Genomic DNA, 17,404 nt, shown 5'->3' with positions numbered 1-17,404 from the left:
GACTGTCGGTTCAGACTTTGTCTAAAATGTAGGCTAATGCCATTTTTACTGTGTCCCCCTTTCACTTTTGTCAGTGTCAGGTGAGCCGAGGGGCGTGACGGTTTGGCATGCGCTCTCTCGCCACCATTAGTACCTTTGCTCACTCGACCGCTCCCGACTTTTGGCTCGGTTTTGTTAAATATTGTGAAACTTAGGTAAACTTTGTAGCCTGTTTGCATCTCCAGTTCACCATGGCTCTCCAAGCCACCGCTCTGGTCACCTCTAAGTGGCTGACTCAGGCTGTAAAGGTCCAGGGGAAAATGCGGGTCTTGGACACTTCGTGGTATTTGCCCAAACTGCGGAGAAACGCAAAGACCGAGTTCAAGAAGAAGCATGTGCCGGGAGCAGCTTTCTTTGACATTGACCAGTGCTGTGATAAAACCTCTCCTCTGGACCATATGTTGCCGTCAGAGGACTATTTTGCGGAATACGTCGGGAAATTGGGAATAGAAAACGACACGCACGTCGTGGTCTACGATGGCAGCGAGTTCGGGGCGTTCTCGGCGCCCCGCGTGTGGTGGATGTTCCGAGTGTTCGGGCACAGTGCGGTCTCTATGCTCAATGGGGGGCTCAGGAACTGGGAGCTGGAGGGTCGACCTGTGAGTGACCGGTACGTCAGACCCACAGCGACCGAGTTCAAAGCCTCTCTGAACCGCTCGTGGATAAAAACCTATGAGGATATCCTGGATAACCTGGAGACTAAAAAGTTCCAGGTGGTGGATGCCAGGCCCACAGGCAGGTTCAAAGGACTGGACCCTGAACCCAGAGACAGTGAGTAGTCGGCATTAGAGCCTTTATGATGGTTACATGGTTACAGTCCTGCGTGCCCCACTCAGTCTTTTGAAGAGATCCATTCTTCTCAGAACTTCATTACATTTTCAGATTACTGACACCCGTATTTCAAATAGCATCCTCAGACTACAGGCACACTGACATGAGGGGGCGTGTACTGTATCTTTATTCTTATTGCCTCTTGATGACAAATGCGTTGATTATGATTAAGATAACTTCACAACTCAGCTATTGTTGGGACACACTTGTGCCAGGATTTCCGGCCTGACTCATGTCCGTGTGTAACTGAAATACTTCTAAAGAACCCAACGTTACACTCTTTTCCCTTGGAAAAGATGGTGACATGCATTTTTTTAATAGAATTTTTATCTTGGTCAAAGTGATGACTGAGTGACTCACAGTAACGTCCCACAGTAGCTTTTACTACGTGCATTGTTGATAGTAACTTTTTCATTAAAGGGTTTATAGACAACATTGATGATCTTATTGTGCCTGTTTTTTTAAGATAAACAGAATGATTGAACCAGTCAACTTGTTTAAGAGTGTTTAAGAATGACTGATCAAAAACTGGTTCGAGGATTGCACCTGGAGGCGGGTATCAATTACCAGTTTGAAATTCTCCAAATGTCTTCCTGTTGTCTGCGCAGATTTGTTTTTCTGGCAGTTGTACACTGCAAAGACTTCAAACTGATGGCAGTGGAGGTGGATAGACACACAAACGTGTCACAATAAGTTATTATTGTTATTAGGGGAGGATATCATGGCCCATGATATTTTATGTTATTGACCCCTGACATTCTTCTCTTTACTAGTGAACAAACATGGACAATAATTAGTATCTTATAAAACACAATTACAGTTTGACTCTGACAGTGACGTCAGGGTGACACAGGTATGGGGGGGGGGGACGACAAGATAATGGTTTGCTAGTTCCTTGTACATTACATAGAGTTTTATGGAGTTTGCTCTGTGCAAACCCAGCAGGGCTTGGATGACTGAAGAACACAAACATGAAAAGAGGTCAGGCAGACAGGCCGTACTTAGATAGCCCACATTTTAGCTATAGTCAATGAACCATACACACACACACACACACACACACACACACACACACACACACACACACACACACACACACACACTGCTGTACCACAGTAGCAGACAAAGTGAATGGTTAAACGTTTCGATGCAGCAGTAGTCCAACCTTTGATCTGCTGATGTTTTTAAAGACGGCACTCAGTGAATGGACAAAACAGTGATAAGGTATATATGTCTTATCCATATACTTCTCACAGTACACACACTGTTAGAGGGTAAAGCTCTGATGTGCTGTTACAGGGCTCCTCTGCAGGCAGAACACTTCTGAAAGCAGTTTAAGCAGTGACCTTTCTGACTGCTCTCTTAAAAAAACCCAAAAAACTTCCCTTTTCATTGCATGTGTAAATCCAGCCTGGATTTAATTTGGGGGGGAACAAATAAAACTTTCACATGCTAAATCTGCTCTTCTGATTGACTCCCTTGGGAGTATAAGCATCAGTTTTCGTAATGTCTGTTTTCATATCAAACATCGATACAAACACACATATTTGTCTGTGGTAGTAAAAACGTAGCAAATGCGGGTTTCGCTTTCTTTTCCTCAATTCAGAGTTTTGCTTTTGAAACACTGAACCAATTTCCCACTATAACTGATATAGTCAAGACTAAAATACCGCCTGTCCCAGTGTGGTTGTGGTTTATTAACACCTGGCTATTTTTTTTCACATTTAAAATGTGATCTGAAGAAAACCCTTTCTGGGGTTTCGTCCACATGGTCCTTCTGTAGCCAAAAGGTCACAGGGTTGAGTCATCAATGATCACATTATGTTCCGTTTTTTTATCTTATATTTAAGACTGTCATCTTCAGTCATGGACTTTAACAGTCCTCTGACTCATGCCTCTCTACTGATTTATTCAGAGTCGAGTGCAGCTGAGCTGGACCAATATAACTTACGCCTCTTACTCTTTCTGATGCTAGCAGAGTGGAGATGGAAATGCCATAATAAGAGGCGGTCAATACAAAGGCAGATTATAATGATTTGCTAATCATGTGTACTGTATAACAAGTTATTCAGAAATGGGGATCATAACAGTTTTACTAATGGCACTAAACATGTGTGGTAAAATTATTTGTGATGTAAAAGGTCACTCCAGGATTAGAGACTACATCAAGGAGGGGTGTAGCTAGAAAGGTCTAAAAAGTAAAGCCAAAACAGAAGTGCCTTAAACATGAATTCTTTTTAATGGCTGGCACAACTTCAATAGTAAGCCTTTACCCAGTGATTGTGTAGTGTCATTGGTTTCACAGTTGCTTGCCACACGTGGTTTTAAAACACCACAGTCACAATGATGAAAATGCGTCACAGCAAGACTTCATTTACTAGTCAATGGGTGATGTCATAGTTACTACTTGCTACATAAAGAAATGACAAGAAAGCTTGTCATAAGAGAGTTTGGGCTGTGTTGAAGAATAAAGGTTGTCTAACCAAATAATGACAAACTCTGTTTTTGCCTCATATACTGTATTTCCATGTATCTTTGTATGTGTTTCAATAAATTGCTGCACATATTTTCCATTTTCCCTGCAAAATATTTAGAATAAAGAGCAACAGCTCAAGAATTTTACTGTAGTCCACATTCAAAGTGTAGAACATAATCCAGACTGAGAAAAACAGAAGGGATCAACACAGGGTTAGCATGACTTAAAAGCCTCACCAAGGCTAATCAAGATCTCTAAAGGTCTTTTTAATTACATGTTTCTGTGTAACTGCCCATTTCTTAATTAATTAAGAGTACACATTTGCTATTTCAGATTATTTAATCATATTCTGAATGTATCTGCTCTTTCTGATTGACAGACACAGAGCCGGGTCACATCCCTGGCTCCATCAGCATTCCTTTCCACGCCTTCCTGTCACCTTCTGGCCACTTCCTGCCAAAGGAACAACTCCAGGCTCTGTTTGCCCGTGCTGGTGTGGATCTCGACCGCCCGCTTTGTGTCTTATGTGGCTCTGCAGTGACCGCGTGCCACGTGGCACTGGCGGCCCACGAGTGCGGGCACCCGGGGGTGTCGGTGTATGACGGTGGATGGTCAGAGTGGTACACCCGCGCCGTGCCCGAGCACGTCATATCAGATGGGAGAGGGAAACATTTGTGATAACAGGAAGGACCTGTGACCGATGGTTTTAGGCTGGATCACTTGTGCTGTTGTTGCCATTGAAGTTTGGTCATTTGGGATTTGTATGACTTCCTCCTGTGAAGCCACAGCCAGCAGCACGATAGCAAAATTTCCCAGAATGTCCGAAAAGCTCCTGTATTAATAATACACCACTGGGAATTTTTTTTTTTTTTGTTCATCTTTTATATACTGATAGATGATTTGTGATTAAAGTCAACAATATGTGGACACTAAACTGAGCTTCTTAACCCCGTCCCCCCCACCTCAAGTCTCCACCTGTTGGCAGCTCACGGACTCAAAGACACCTACACTTTGTAATCTTGTGTAATCTTTGGTAAAATAAATATGAACATGTTTATCGACGCAGTAACTGATTAAAAAGGACTGAAAATAGACAAAGAGCAGAGTGTACTTTGTTAGGTTCTTACAATAATGCAGTTTAAACGATGGACTTTTGACTTGTTGACTGATTAGAGCCTAAGGATAGTGATGTTTTTCTGTTTGTTTTTGGGGTTTTTTCCCCTTCCAAAGTCAGATATCCTGAGAAGTTGGTGTCTAAAGAAAAAATAAATTAATATATCATCATGATTGCTACTGTCTCATGTCATGTTACACATTGCCAATTACTGTACAGCATTTTAGAAGACTCTTTTTAAATGATTTCAGTGGCTTAAAATGATTTCAGTGATGCAATGTTGATGCTAAAAATATTGCTTTTAATATAACAAGTAAATCACTTTTGCCATATACAATAATCATTTCTTGAGTAAAGTTCAGCATGAACAGATATAAAATAGATTTGCACTAAAGGAAACAAAAATGTGGCGTCAAAACCCACTTTGCTGTGACGTACTTGGTGATAGTCACACGTATTACACGTAAGGCATTTTTCCACTGCATAGCAAAGGGGTTGCTGTACATAAGTTGAAATGTTAAAGCTGACCTGTGACAAGGAAGTGAGACTCATATGTCCTCTCTTCCTCTTTCGCATTAAAAAAGCCTTTTGCTTTTTCTGAACAGTATAGTTGTACATGTGTCACCGAGAGGACATGTTCATTATTTGTGCTGTTGCAGTGTGGGAGTAGTCACCCTGTCCTGGCTCTTAACTGGTGAGTGTGCTGCTCTGATAAAAGATTTCTGTTATCTTGCTGTGAACATGAGCTCCTTTGGGAAAGTTGTTGGTGATAACTTAGAACAGCAGTGAAGTCCCAAGATAATCTCTTGGTTTGTTTTTTATGTCATAAATAATTGGGGGTTTTTACATTTTAAGTTTAATTTAATTTTATTTCAGAACACAACATAAATTCTAGTTAGACTAAAAACAAATAAAAATACTAACAATAAGAAAAAGCTCGCTTGTTTTAACACTGATTATATTTTCAGGGCTTTAATGTGAAGTTATCTTTGTGAAGTTAATATTTATCCCTTTCCACTTTATAATAACCAACATTAAATGCCATTTGAGTTTGTGTTTCTAAAGCTTCCACTCGAGGGCAGCACTACACTAGAGTTTTAAACCTTGGCATTCAGCACTGTTGTATAATAGGAGCTCAGGTGAAATAGTCTGAACATTTAATCATGAGTATTTTTAATTAGTTTCTCTGGGCAGCTTTGCTGAGCACCTGCATCTACACACAGAGTTGTCTCAGGATTGTATCCACTTGAAAAATGTGTTACTTTGTATAAAAAATGGCTTTAATTCTTAAATAGTTCTTGTTAAAGTGTTGTCGTAAATCTCACCCAAACGGTCGCAGCAGATGGCTGCCTCGCCCTGAATCTGGTTCTGCTGGAGGTTTCCTCCTGTTAAAAGGGAGCTTTTCCTTCTCACTGTCAAGTGCTTGCTATTTGGGGGTCATGTTATTGTTGGGGGCTTCGCTCTATCATTATAGTGGCCTTACATCACAATAAAAAGTGCTGTGATGGAACTGTTATTTTGATTTGGCACTATGTAAATAACATTGAACAGAATTGAAACTGACATTGTTAAAAAACTTGTGGAACAGTGAAACATTTACTCGTCAAACAGTAAATGAAGGTTTTTCTTCAAGAACACCTCCAACATTTTGACATTTATTAAGTAACTTTTGGTTAGTTACATAATTAAATTCATATTACGATCATTTATTTGTCTATACATAACTATTAATGTACAGTTGGTGATCTTAACTTGGCTTTAATGTCCTTTATGAGTCTAATGGGCACATAACTTATATAAATCACGTTTTAAATAAATGTTGGAACTTGTCATTAAGACCCATCAGGAAAGTGTTTCCTCAGGTCTTTTTTTCTTTAGAGTTCAAGGCTTTTTTGAAACTAGAGTCTTGAGATATTTCCATCTCTGGTTGGTCTCTTGCTGTTAGCTGTTTTTAGCATGCTATTGATGCTTAGAGAGATCTAATGTTCTGTTCGCAGCAGTGCAAAGGCAGACATCACAGACAGAAAAATAATATAAAAGATAAAGTTGTAAAAACACTTTACAAACTGTTCCTTTTTTCATCCGTCTCAGAAATGCATGATTTAGAAAGTAAAAATATAACATAACCATATTTTTTTCCTTAAAATGTCAAGCATCATGGACAAATGACATTACATAGCAGCAGTCAACAGTAGTTACAAAAGGTGCAATGAGCAATCAGCTAATACCCGCCACAAGATGTCACAACAGTACAAAATATTAGTATAATATTATAATATATACGACTATAATATTAGTTATAATATATGCAGTGTGCTAAGAAGATTAAAGGAATACTTTAAGAAGCTAATGAATGTAAAAAACGAGAGCCAGAGGGGGACGGAAAGTGGATAGTTAGCCAATGAGGAAGTGCAGAGGATTAGTAGCAAGGAAGTGAGGCAGCTCTAGAAGAGTGGAAAGGCAGTTAATCCAGATGACACACAGTGGAGGTTTGGATGTGTCTAGGAGAAAGGGCAGTGGACCTTTTAACTAGATTGTTTAACACAATCCTGGAGATTGAGAGGACCCATGAGTAATGGAGAAGAAGTACACATCTTCTTCATTCCTTTCCAAGAACAAAGATGATGTGAAAAGCTGTAGCAGTATGGCTTCATGCTGTGAAAGAGCACTTCAGGTGTAATGTTTGCTTTAAGAGTGTTGCTGGGTGGGCACTGGTTTAGCATAGTTGGATGAGCAGGCGACCATGTGCTGCACGTCTCCCCCTCTGTCTCTTTTTGCGTTCCTGTCAGTCTTCACTGTCTCCATCTAATAAAGCCAGAAAAAGGCCAAAAAATATTTTTTTAAAAAAGTGTTGCTGGAACATCAAAAAGGGGTTGCAGTGTCTTCATGGATCCAGAGAAAACATATGATAGGGCGCCTGAGGTAGTGTGTTAGGAAATCAGAAGTGTATGTGAGTGTGGCGCAAGACATGCAGGACGCCAGCGAGACAGTGGGTTAGGTGTGTGGTAGAAGTGACAGATGAGTTCAAGGTGGGTATGGGATTACATCAGGGTTTGACTTTGAGTCCTTTCCTGTTTTTGATGGTGATGGACAGCCTGACAGGTGAAGTCAGGCAAGGGTCTACGTGGACTAACGATGCATACAGATGATATTTTGCAGTGGCGAGACGGTAGCAGAGAGCCTGGACATGTGGAGGTTTGCACTGGAGAATAGAGGAATGAAAGTCAGTAGAAGATAGAATACATACTCAAATGTATGCAGATGATGCAGTTATATATACGCAAGCAAATAGTGTCCAGCAGGTGGCAAAAGATCTTACAGCTGCTTTAGCATTAATGCATAGCTGGCTGGAGGACTCATGCCTAATGTTGAACACCTCAAAAACTGTCGGTATGTATTTTTCAAAACGCCCCTTAAACTTGAAGCAGTCAAACATATTCCTGGATGGAGTAGAGCTTGAATTAGCTCCAGAATTTAAATATCTTGGGGTCATTCTAGACCCAACATTATCCTTCAAGAGTCACATAAATAAAGTGTCCCAGGTACTTAAATTTAATAATCGAAATTTTAATCATATACGTAATAATTTAAATATGAATGTTGCAAAAACTTATTTTTACTCAATGATCATCTCTCATATGGACTATTGTTTGACGTCCTGGTCACTTGCTTGTCCAACAACACTTAAAACTATTGAAAACATGTATAAAAGAAGTTTAAAACTACTTGACAAAAAACCGACTTCCCACCACCACTGTCATGTGTTAAAAAAACATAAATTACTGAACTTCAATAACTTAGTGAAACTTAAAAGAGTGAGTTTAATATATAAAGTCTTACACTCCCTTGCTCCACCACCACTAAAGCAGTTCATTAGGCATAAAGAAAGCTCAGACAGGACCACTCGAGCTACAATCCGAGGAGACTTGTTTATACCCCACAGACGGACAGCATTTGGGCAGAACGTCCTTTCTGTCCAGGGTGGCCATCTGTGGAACAGTCTTCCTCAACCCATTAGAGAATGCTCGACATTCAATTTGTTTAAGGCAAAGGTTAAAAACTGGTTATGGACAAATCAAGTGTGTGATCATGTATAAGTTGTATAGTTTTAATGTTTTATTTGGGAACAGAAAGGTGTGTATGTGTAAGTTTGGTGATGGAATTTTTATTATGAATGAATGATGAATTTTTATGAATTATTATGTCTATTTTTATGCTTAAGGACAACAGATGGAAATTAGCCCTTGGCTATAATCTGGTATGTTTACATTCATGTAATTTTTTTTTTTACATTTATGTTCATTAACATGCACTGTCCTAAATAAATAAATAAATAAACATGAGTGAGAATGAGAGGGATACCGGTGGAACGGTAAACATGCAACTAGCACAGGTGGTGAAGGTGGGGTCAACCATCCAAAGCCTCATATAATAGACAACAGAGGTGAAGAAGAGAGTGCAGCGGGTGGAGATGAGGGTCAAGGTTGATGTGTGACAAGAGTGAATGGAAAGATTTCCCGTGTGGTGGTGAAACCTGCTGGTTTGGAGACGGTGGCACTGACAAAAAGGCAGGAGGCTGACGTGGAGGTGGCAGAGTTGAAAATACCAAGATGTTTTACTAAGAGGATGGACAGAATTGAAAATGAGTACATGAGAGGTATAGCTCATGTTGAAAATCATTTTTGGAGGGGTTAAGGGTTTCAGGATATTCAACCCCTCATGAACAAAATGTATTGCCTAAACCTTTTATACGTGTCTGGCCAGGTTCTAGTAAGTTATGCACAAGTTGGCTTCTTGTATATCCTGTGTGCTGTGGCTTAAAAGCCCCCCTAATCGTGAGACTGGCCTACTTTTTGGTGATCTGCTTGTGTGTGCCTGACGTGTCACAGCACGTGATTAATATTTGTTTTGGTGTCTGCGTTAAAATATTGTCTTTAACGCTTTCTCACCTGTGAGGCCCAGTTCGGTCAGATTTAGGCTGTTTATTTTCATCTGCTGTGTGCAGCTGGATGTGGTACTTGCAACGGTGGCATATTAAAAAAAAGTAAGACACTCTAGCACACGTGCACACTTCAGCACCTCTAATTTCAAGTCCTTTCCCAAACTGATAGCATTTCACCAGCAGTGGATAGTTGTTTATTAACTGGGCACAGTCACTTTTTTGTAGTATAGACTGTTCTGCCACTTATATCGTGCCTCCAGGAAACTGCAGAGGGATGATTGCCGTGTGAGTGCATGCACACGAGAACAAAACTAAATTTAGGACAGTGATGTGTTGTATTACTCAGTAACGGGTAAATGCATTACAGTAACACCAACACCGCTTTTACCCACAGAAAAACCAGGTAGGATGACAAATAGAGGTTTTCACAATTAACCAATAAGCTTATTTAGTAAGCCAGCTGTTTCCCCCATTCTCAGCCTTTCTCACTTGCTAAGCTAACCTTCATATTTCTTATGTAAACATATGAGATATCGAACTTTCCATCAAACTCTCAGTAAGAAAGCACATTTCCCAACTAATCATTTAACCTGGCCCTAAAAAGAGTTGACTCTGAATTTCAGTTAGCAAAGCAAACAAAACAGAGGCATGAAATTATAGTTTCTGCACTAGCATATTACTTTTACTTCTTACCAAGTCATAGTATTTTTAACAAATAATAGAAACTCAGTGCAAAGGGAACAGAAAGTGTTTATGCGAACATAGAAAAAGGGGTTTTCACCATGTTTCACATTTCTTGACACGCTGATTGAATGTCACCGAGTTACAACCCCAAGGGAAACCACAGCACCGCAGCCTCTTCTTTTCTCAGAAAATTTTCCAATACGTCACTAGAGGCAAGACGGCAAAACTTTAGTCAAAGAAATGTTTAGGGTACACGGCCTGAATAACCCTACAGACATGGAAATGACAGCACGCTGAACAACTCTGGAACGGTAAGTTCAATTTTTACTTGGTTTACTTGGTCTTTTCTAAGAGAGATCAAACACATTTTTTAGTTGCTATGAATGAATGAACCTGCGGTGAGGAAAGATGGTGTTGCAGTGTGATGGAGAAAGTGATAAAGTCTACTCTGAAGCGAGATTAGAAGTGGCTGCTTACGTGCATGTGATGAATGGAAAAGGCTTTCTTTTTTCTGTATTTAATTCATAAAATCATAACAAGTTAAAGCTCACCTATTGTGTTTATGCAAGAGTTCTCACTGTATTTTCCACAATATAATTGTGAACAAGACTTTTCACAGTTATATTGTAATTGTAATATATTCTGCACTAAAGATCACCTAAAAGGTCCAAGTAGACAGAAATATATTTAGATATAAAAACTAGTCCCAGTAAGATACCTAATGCTGTCTTTTTAATAAAAACGCTAACTCAGAAAGGTGCACTTTAAATGGCACAGGAAAACAGGTGGGGGGGTGAGGCAGGGGGAGGTGGCAGAATAGCAAAGACACAAAATAGTGTGGAGGAGCGAGAGAAGGAAAGGACGCCAGAGTTAAAGGGTTTCTAAAAGGACATGTGGATAGTTTTGTCAAATAAACAAAAGTCGTCCATGCACACAACAGCTTTTTTGGGGGTTGCAGTTTGAAATGTGTCAGCATGCTAACAAGCAAGTTTATCATGTTGATTTTACACATAAACAGTATTAAACAAATTGAAATTCAGACATTTCACAAAGCTCGTGGTAAGCTGTAAACACCCAAATTTCTGCCTGCCAGCAGCATTAGAGGAAACAGCTCAGGGGATTTATTGTATGTCTGTACAAAATTATGTGTCCCTGCATGCTCAACAGTCATACTGCTGCTGCCGCTGTTGTTTCGGGATACGCCTACTCCTAGACTGCGACTATGATATGCTAATTTCTCCCACCTTCAGCCCTTTCAGTTAAGAATTCAAGCCATAGCGGCATAATCAATCCAACCATCTCATTTCCAAGTGTCTGATCACATAAAAACTACTCGGCAGATTCTTGTCTCTGACGTCATAATAATAACGATACTTCAATTAATCACTTACAGTAAACAAGACAAGGTTCCACCAACTGACAACCATGCTCATTTTAGCTACTTATAGTCAGAGAGCAACAAACATCTTTACTGCCTCTTTTTGGTTGAACATCAGCCATAAAAACAAAAGAAGGAAAGAAAAAATACCCAGACAGGTCAGCAACTTTCTGGTAACCACCAGTTGCTTAGGGAAAATCTGCATTTCCTGACACCAACTATCTAATGAGTGACATTTTTGTCAGTCATGTAGGTTGACAGGGTGGACCAGACTTTAAGCCCATGTGACTGAAGCTTAACATGATGACTATTATGAAGCAGTTCTGATCTGTATGCCCACAGAAATGAGTAAAACATGTTACTCCAGCTCACCACTAGTTGTGGTTTCAGAAACCGCTGCACCAGTAATTTCAAGAAAAAAGTAGTTCAAGAAATGAAGAGCAGACTTTCTGGATTGTGAATGGTTGCTTTTTTTGTTATTGGAAACAAACATACCTTTCTGGGAAGACAAAGGGGTTAGGATGTGGTTTAAGTTTTTAGTGTGTATTTGTATTCAGTTTGCGGTTGTTTTTCTCGTGTGTCAGTGAAGTGAGTAAGGAAAGAGAGAAAGAGACGAAAGAGAAAAAAAAGAGATCAAAGAGTGTCAACTTTTTCACTTTGCTGTCGGACCAGTGTAGGGGAAGTCCAAAAGTCAGTAGACAAATGATATGAAGAGAACTAGTGCTTAACACATGAAAAATGGTTCTTAGAAGGTAAAGTATTAAGATAGTGTCTGATAAGAAGAGGCAAGAAGAGGAATCTTGATTTTTTTGAAGTTATTAACAAAGCGGGTTTTCCACAATTGGATAAGTGGTCAACTGACGCAAATCATTCAAATCTCCTGTTAGCTGGGGAAGTCTGTGGATTGTCCAGTATGACTTTGACTCGCATCATCAATCACATGACTTCAGATTTGAGTAAAAACAGACTTGTGATTTCAGTCTTATGAACTTTTTAAAAAAAAAATCCACCAGAACAGAAAAAGTCTTGTTGAAGTCTAACCAAAAACAAACAATCCATCCATCTTCTTCCGCTTTATCCGGGGCCGGGTCGCGGGGGCAGCAGCCTAAGCAGAGAAGCCCAGACCTCCCTCTCCCCAGCCACCTCCTCCAGCTTATCCGGGGAACACCAAGGCGTTCCCAGGCCAGCCGAGAGATATAATCTCTCCAGCGTGTCCTGGGTCTGCTCCAGGGCCTCTTCCCAGTGGGACATGCCCGGAACACCTCACCCAGGAGGCGCCCAGGAGGCATCCTTGTCAGATGCCCGAACCACCTCAGCTGGCTCCTTTCGATGTGGAGGAGCAGCGGTTCTACTCTGAGCCCCTCCCGGATGGCTGAACTTCTCACCCTATCTCTAAGGGAGAGGCCAGCCACCCTAGGGAGGAAGCTCATTTCTGCCTCTTGTATCCGCAATCTCGTTCTTTCGGTCACTACCCACAGCTCGTGGCCATAGGTGAGGGTAGGGACGTAGATCGATCGGTAAATTGAGAGCTTCGCTTTTACACTCAGCTCTCTCTTCACCACGACGGACCGGTGCAGCGTCCGCATCACTGCAGCCGCAGCACCAATCTGTCTGTCGATCCCTTCTCCCATCACTCGCAAACAAGACCCCGAGATACTTGAACTCAGAAACGTTGGACATAATTGGACAATATTACTCAGCTGAAACAAGGCTGTCCATAAGACTTGGCTTTGATGACACTGTAAGGGTAAAAAAGATGGTTTGTCAGAGTGGGAAAAATTGAGGCTGAGGCATTCCTATCCAAAGTAATTACAGTGAATCATTTCATGCTCTGTATTCCATACACAACACCAGAGGTTACAAGTAGACAATTTTACATAATCCAGACCTTTATGTCTTTAAAAAATGCTTAAATGTGACTAAATGGACAGTTTCACCTGGCTTCAAAGATAAATATAGCTTGGCTCTGTCATCATAGCTATGAAAATGTGTGCAGTGTTTACTAGTGATATTGTTGAAGTTGAATAAAGGTAAGTGTGGGCACAGAAGCTCATGGAACTTCATGATGAATCTTTTGCATTTAAAAGACTCACCGCTCTTTGAAAGTCTGTCTGAATGCTTTAACTGCAGAGGACTTCTACCCAGGCAAGAAGAAAGACTTAGCTGTGATTAAACCAAAACACCCACATCAAACATGCGCCTTGTTTGAGCCGTCTGCTACAGATTGATGTGACTGCAGTGCGACCTTTATAGATCTGGTAGAGTGAAAGGTCAGTTTCTACAGATTCCTCACACTGAGGAGCAGCAGTGCATTAGAGGTGTCAGGTAGGTGTATGTTGTCAGACCATTTGCATGCGGAAGATCAGATAACGAATAAAATATAAGCAGTCTCATATCATAATTTGACACAATAAGTAATCTACTTCATTTCCTATCCCATACTGGTGTTTCTCTTTTTTATTCTGGAAGATTGCAAGGCTGTTATCTTCTTGGATCACTACATGCAACATTGTCACCCTAAAAGAGCTCTCATCAGAGAGTCTCAATGTCAGGATGGAACTGATATTGCTTTATGCTGCAGCACATGACTCAATCTAATAGTACATTTTAAGAGGATTTAGTTAGTGTAACTTCCCCCCCTCACCTTTTGTATCAACTGACATCTTGTTAATTTTTACACAAAGTGCCTCCTGTTAAGCTTATCAACTTCCTGACTACTAAAGCACTTTCTTGTAATGTGCATGACTGGAAATTGTATACTCCATTTATTAAAATCCTGTAAGTCTGAGCTCATTGCATGTAATCAGATTAAGTTTTTTTAAGAAGTGCCGTTAGCAGGAAGTGAACCTGTCAGAATAATGGAACATTTGAGTTCTCAGAAAAACATTTTGACCTTTATTAAACCTTGCAAACAGGTGACCGTAGAAGCACCAACATAATGTGCTTTCCCCTGTGCACGGAAATGGAAGAAAAACAGTAGTGTGCAGCGGTTTAGGCTAAAAAAAAAGGAGAACAACACTTTTTCTTTTTTTTTTCTTTCTTTTTTTTTAAAGAAATGATACTGGCACCACAAATATTTATCAGTAAATGATTTTTAAAATCTTACACTGCATTTTAAACTGCAGCAACTCATGGTATACTTGCCACGAACTGCCACAAGTGTTGACTTCTGCATGACACTTGGAACGTAGTTTGTTAGACAGTTATTCTATGGATTGTGGCTGAAGATAATATTTAGGGTTTTAGCTGCAGGTTCAGGTTTAGGTTTTCTATCATGCTACAAAGCAGAATATATGTTATGTTATGAATGTGAATCTAAACATGTAAAGAATCTACGTCAGCGCTGTGCAGTATAAACTTAATATGTTTGCGTTAATCACAATGAAAAGAAATGTTCGCTTGAATATCAATGAGATAAAATGCTTTTAAAAAAAAGTCTTTACAGATAATACTGCAGTAAACGCACAAGGTGAAAGTTTTAGGTCAGGCTGTGGGTGTTTGTGGGTCAGCTTGCACTTGGCTGCAAAACCACAAGAACCACGAATCCACACAAACACTTTTTTTTTTTCATCCTGTTTTTCACAGAGTTTAAATGTCATTGCGGTCCACATGCAAAGGCAGCTGCAGCTAATACATTTATAAGTATTAGCTGTAGCATGCCCTTTGTGTGCATTGCTGTGCACGGTTAAAAATCCAGCAGGCTGGGGGAAATGGCAGGCTGTAGTCAACAAACTAATAAATGATGATGAAATTTAAAACTGAAACATTAACGCAGAAGCTGCCAGTTTTTATTTGACTGCATGTTTAAATGTGTCATCAGGTACTAAATTTAACCTTATCTGTCAGTTGAAGGAAATGATAGGAAGTAAGAAACACGTGTTGACATGCTTCAGATGCTCAGAAGTGAAGAATAATTAATCAGAAGTTCACATTTTAGTCTGGAGAGCAGTGCCGATTCAAAGTAAGATCCTCTACAGTGTTAATTGCTTGAATTGAAAAGCAATGAATTCAACCTTTTTTTTTTCCTTTTATCTGTTTGGGTTTGTGTAGCTGACACAATTATTATTATTGTTTTATTAAGAGAACTGTTTGATATTTAAACTGTATTTTATTAAATAGTTTTGCTGAATTCCAGTGGAGATTGAATGGAAACTGCTGACATTTTTGCACAAATGTGGGTGGGATGAAAAAGGCAGACTGTTGTATGTTCCAAAAAGGAAGCTGATGAAAGGTTTTGCATGTCTTGAGTGTGCGTGGCTGAGTGTAAAATGAGAATTTGACCAGAGAATTTCTTTTCATTACCTGTTTTAATGGCTGTATGAGTGTGGCCTTTCAGAAAAACCAGCTGGTCTTGTTTTACCCTGAAAAAGGAAATATCAATGACATTGTATTTGGTGTTGATTTTGATGCATAAGCCTGATTTACACTGGAACTTTGTTGTCTCAAATCAACATTGTTCATTTATCCTGTTACTGCAAGAGAACAAATGTCACATTTGTACAGATGTGGAACCGCAGAGGAGTGGGGCAGGATCTGAAACACTTCTATTTCTGTTTTTCCATCGACTGCTTATGTTACAACTTATTCTTGATGTGTTTGTAGGCAGCAGTTTTTTTTCTATGTGTATCTCTGTCACATTGTTGCATCTTGTCAACCAGATGATTTAATAAACACTTTAAATTTATTTATTTTTTATCTGGGCAGGATGAGAAAAATTGGGAAGCAGTGAGCCAAAGTCTGGAGCGACTACAATGCTTCAAATCTTCCAGTCACTGAGCTTTGGAAACAAACCATCCCAGTGGCCTCAAAGGACTTAACAAATGGAGAGAAATAAGAAAAGCCTTTCCCTGTTTATTCTGCTGCCTGTGCTGCTGCTCTGCAGAAGTGATGAGTGTCCCAGGCTTCCAGAGAGTTAGTCTTTATTCCTCTTTATTCATGTTTAACTGATTTTAAGATCTGTTGTTTAACATATTTACTCATTCTCATCGAATCTCTCCGGTTTTAATTCTCACAGATCTCACTTGCTACACTGACTACAATAGAAACATCACATGTTTGTGGAACAGCAAATACGTGTCTGATGACACTGCATGCACCATACATGCTCAGTATGAATCTCGCTACATGTAAGGACCTCAGTCACAAAAAGAAAACCTAGATGCATAATACTTACAATACACGAGTCACAAATGTCATCAGTAACATCATCTACAGCAAAATCAAATGAATATTCTTCTTCTCAGCTCTTACAGCACTTCCTGTCACCTAAAGTCTGTTGACATGTCCAGACCAGACCTAAAGGAGTGCTCCCTCATCTTTGAAATGGAATTCACTGTGAGTGTGTAAACAACTAGCATTGTTGGTGGATACCCTGTTTATTAAAAATATGTTTAAAATCTGTAGAAGAGAGAAAAAAAGAATCATCTGCTTTTTAAGGTATAGACAGATGTGAAGAATCCTGTGATGAGCATATGGCCAGCAGGACATTTAAAGCACACTGCTTTCCATTTTATATTAGAGTATCTATGTATGAATTTCAGGAAGTACAACTCCAGGATCAGGCTTCTTTTTTATTTTTACTTTTTTTGCACATGAAGTGAAATTAAGCTAATTATGGCCTCTGTGCAGACACAGACTACTGTGTGAAAATGCTAATTTCTCAAAACGTAGAAGCTAAACTGAGAGAGCATTCTGGACCCCTTTTTTTCTAATATGTGCGGGTATACCTGCACATATGAAATAATAATATGTCAAAAATGAAGAAGAAGCATAACTGGTCCCACCCTTGTGAATTTCACTCTGTGACACCAAGGAAAACCTCAAGCCTCAAGCATATACATCACTTCACAAGTACAGTGGGGCAAAAAAGTATTTAGTCAGCCACCGATTGTGCAAGTTCCCCCACTTAAAATGATGACAGAGGTCAGTAATTTGCACCAG

The 17,404-nt window shown here is 39.8% G+C and overlaps 2 protein-coding genes across 3 annotated transcripts in view; both read left to right on the top strand.

The window, feature by feature from the left end:
- The first annotated feature begins 76 nt into the window (after window positions 1-76).
- LOC102306229 (3-mercaptopyruvate sulfurtransferase) lies at window positions 77-6,404 on the top strand. The gene is made up of 2 exons (XM_005939437.3): window positions 77-810; window positions 3,726-6,404. Exons 1-2 carry the CDS (start codon window positions 231-233, stop codon window positions 4,022-4,024), a joined length of 879 nt encoding a protein of 292 aa, XP_005939499.1. The 5' UTR covers window positions 77-230; the 3' UTR covers window positions 4,025-6,404.
- LOC102312150 (interleukin-2 receptor subunit beta) overlaps window positions 5,050-17,404 on the top strand; it is an 18,102-nt gene continuing 5,747 nt past the window's right edge. Inside the window, exons 1-4 of one of the 2 annotated variants that reach the window (XM_014339127.2) lie at window positions 5,050-5,154; window positions 16,169-16,375; window positions 16,479-16,590; window positions 16,708-16,798. In XM_014339127.2, coding sequence (XP_014194613.2) covers window positions 16,285-16,375; window positions 16,479-16,590; window positions 16,708-16,798 — 294 coding nt within the window. In that variant the 5' untranslated portion in view covers window positions 5,050-5,154; window positions 16,169-16,284. Of the gene's footprint in view, window positions 5,155-8,730; window positions 10,398-16,168; window positions 16,376-16,478; window positions 16,591-16,707; window positions 16,799-17,404 lie in introns of those variants that run through there. The other variant, XM_042227401.1, reaches the window with a different exon arrangement.

This window comes from Haplochromis burtoni, unplaced genomic scaffold (genome assembly GCF_018398535.1).
Source record: "Haplochromis burtoni strain Fernald_Lab_line unplaced genomic scaffold, NCSU_Asbu1 Contig_258, whole genome shotgun sequence".
In the NCBI taxonomy this organism is placed as follows: Eukaryota; Metazoa; Chordata; class Actinopteri; order Cichliformes; family Cichlidae; genus Haplochromis; species Haplochromis burtoni.
The sequence above is the reverse complement of the archived record's forward strand: the minus strand, read 5'-3'. Positions and strand labels throughout refer to the sequence as shown.

Excerpts from the sequence above, each read along its gene's own strand:
- LOC102306229 (XM_005939437.3), top strand. The coding sequence starts at position 231 with ATGGCTCTCCAAGCCACCGCTCTGGTCACCTCTAAGTGGCTGACTCAG. Across the intron at positions 811-3,725 it reads GGACCCTGAACCCAGAGACA|ACACAGAGCCGGGTCACATC; the intron begins GTGAGTAGTCGG and ends TCTGATTGACAG.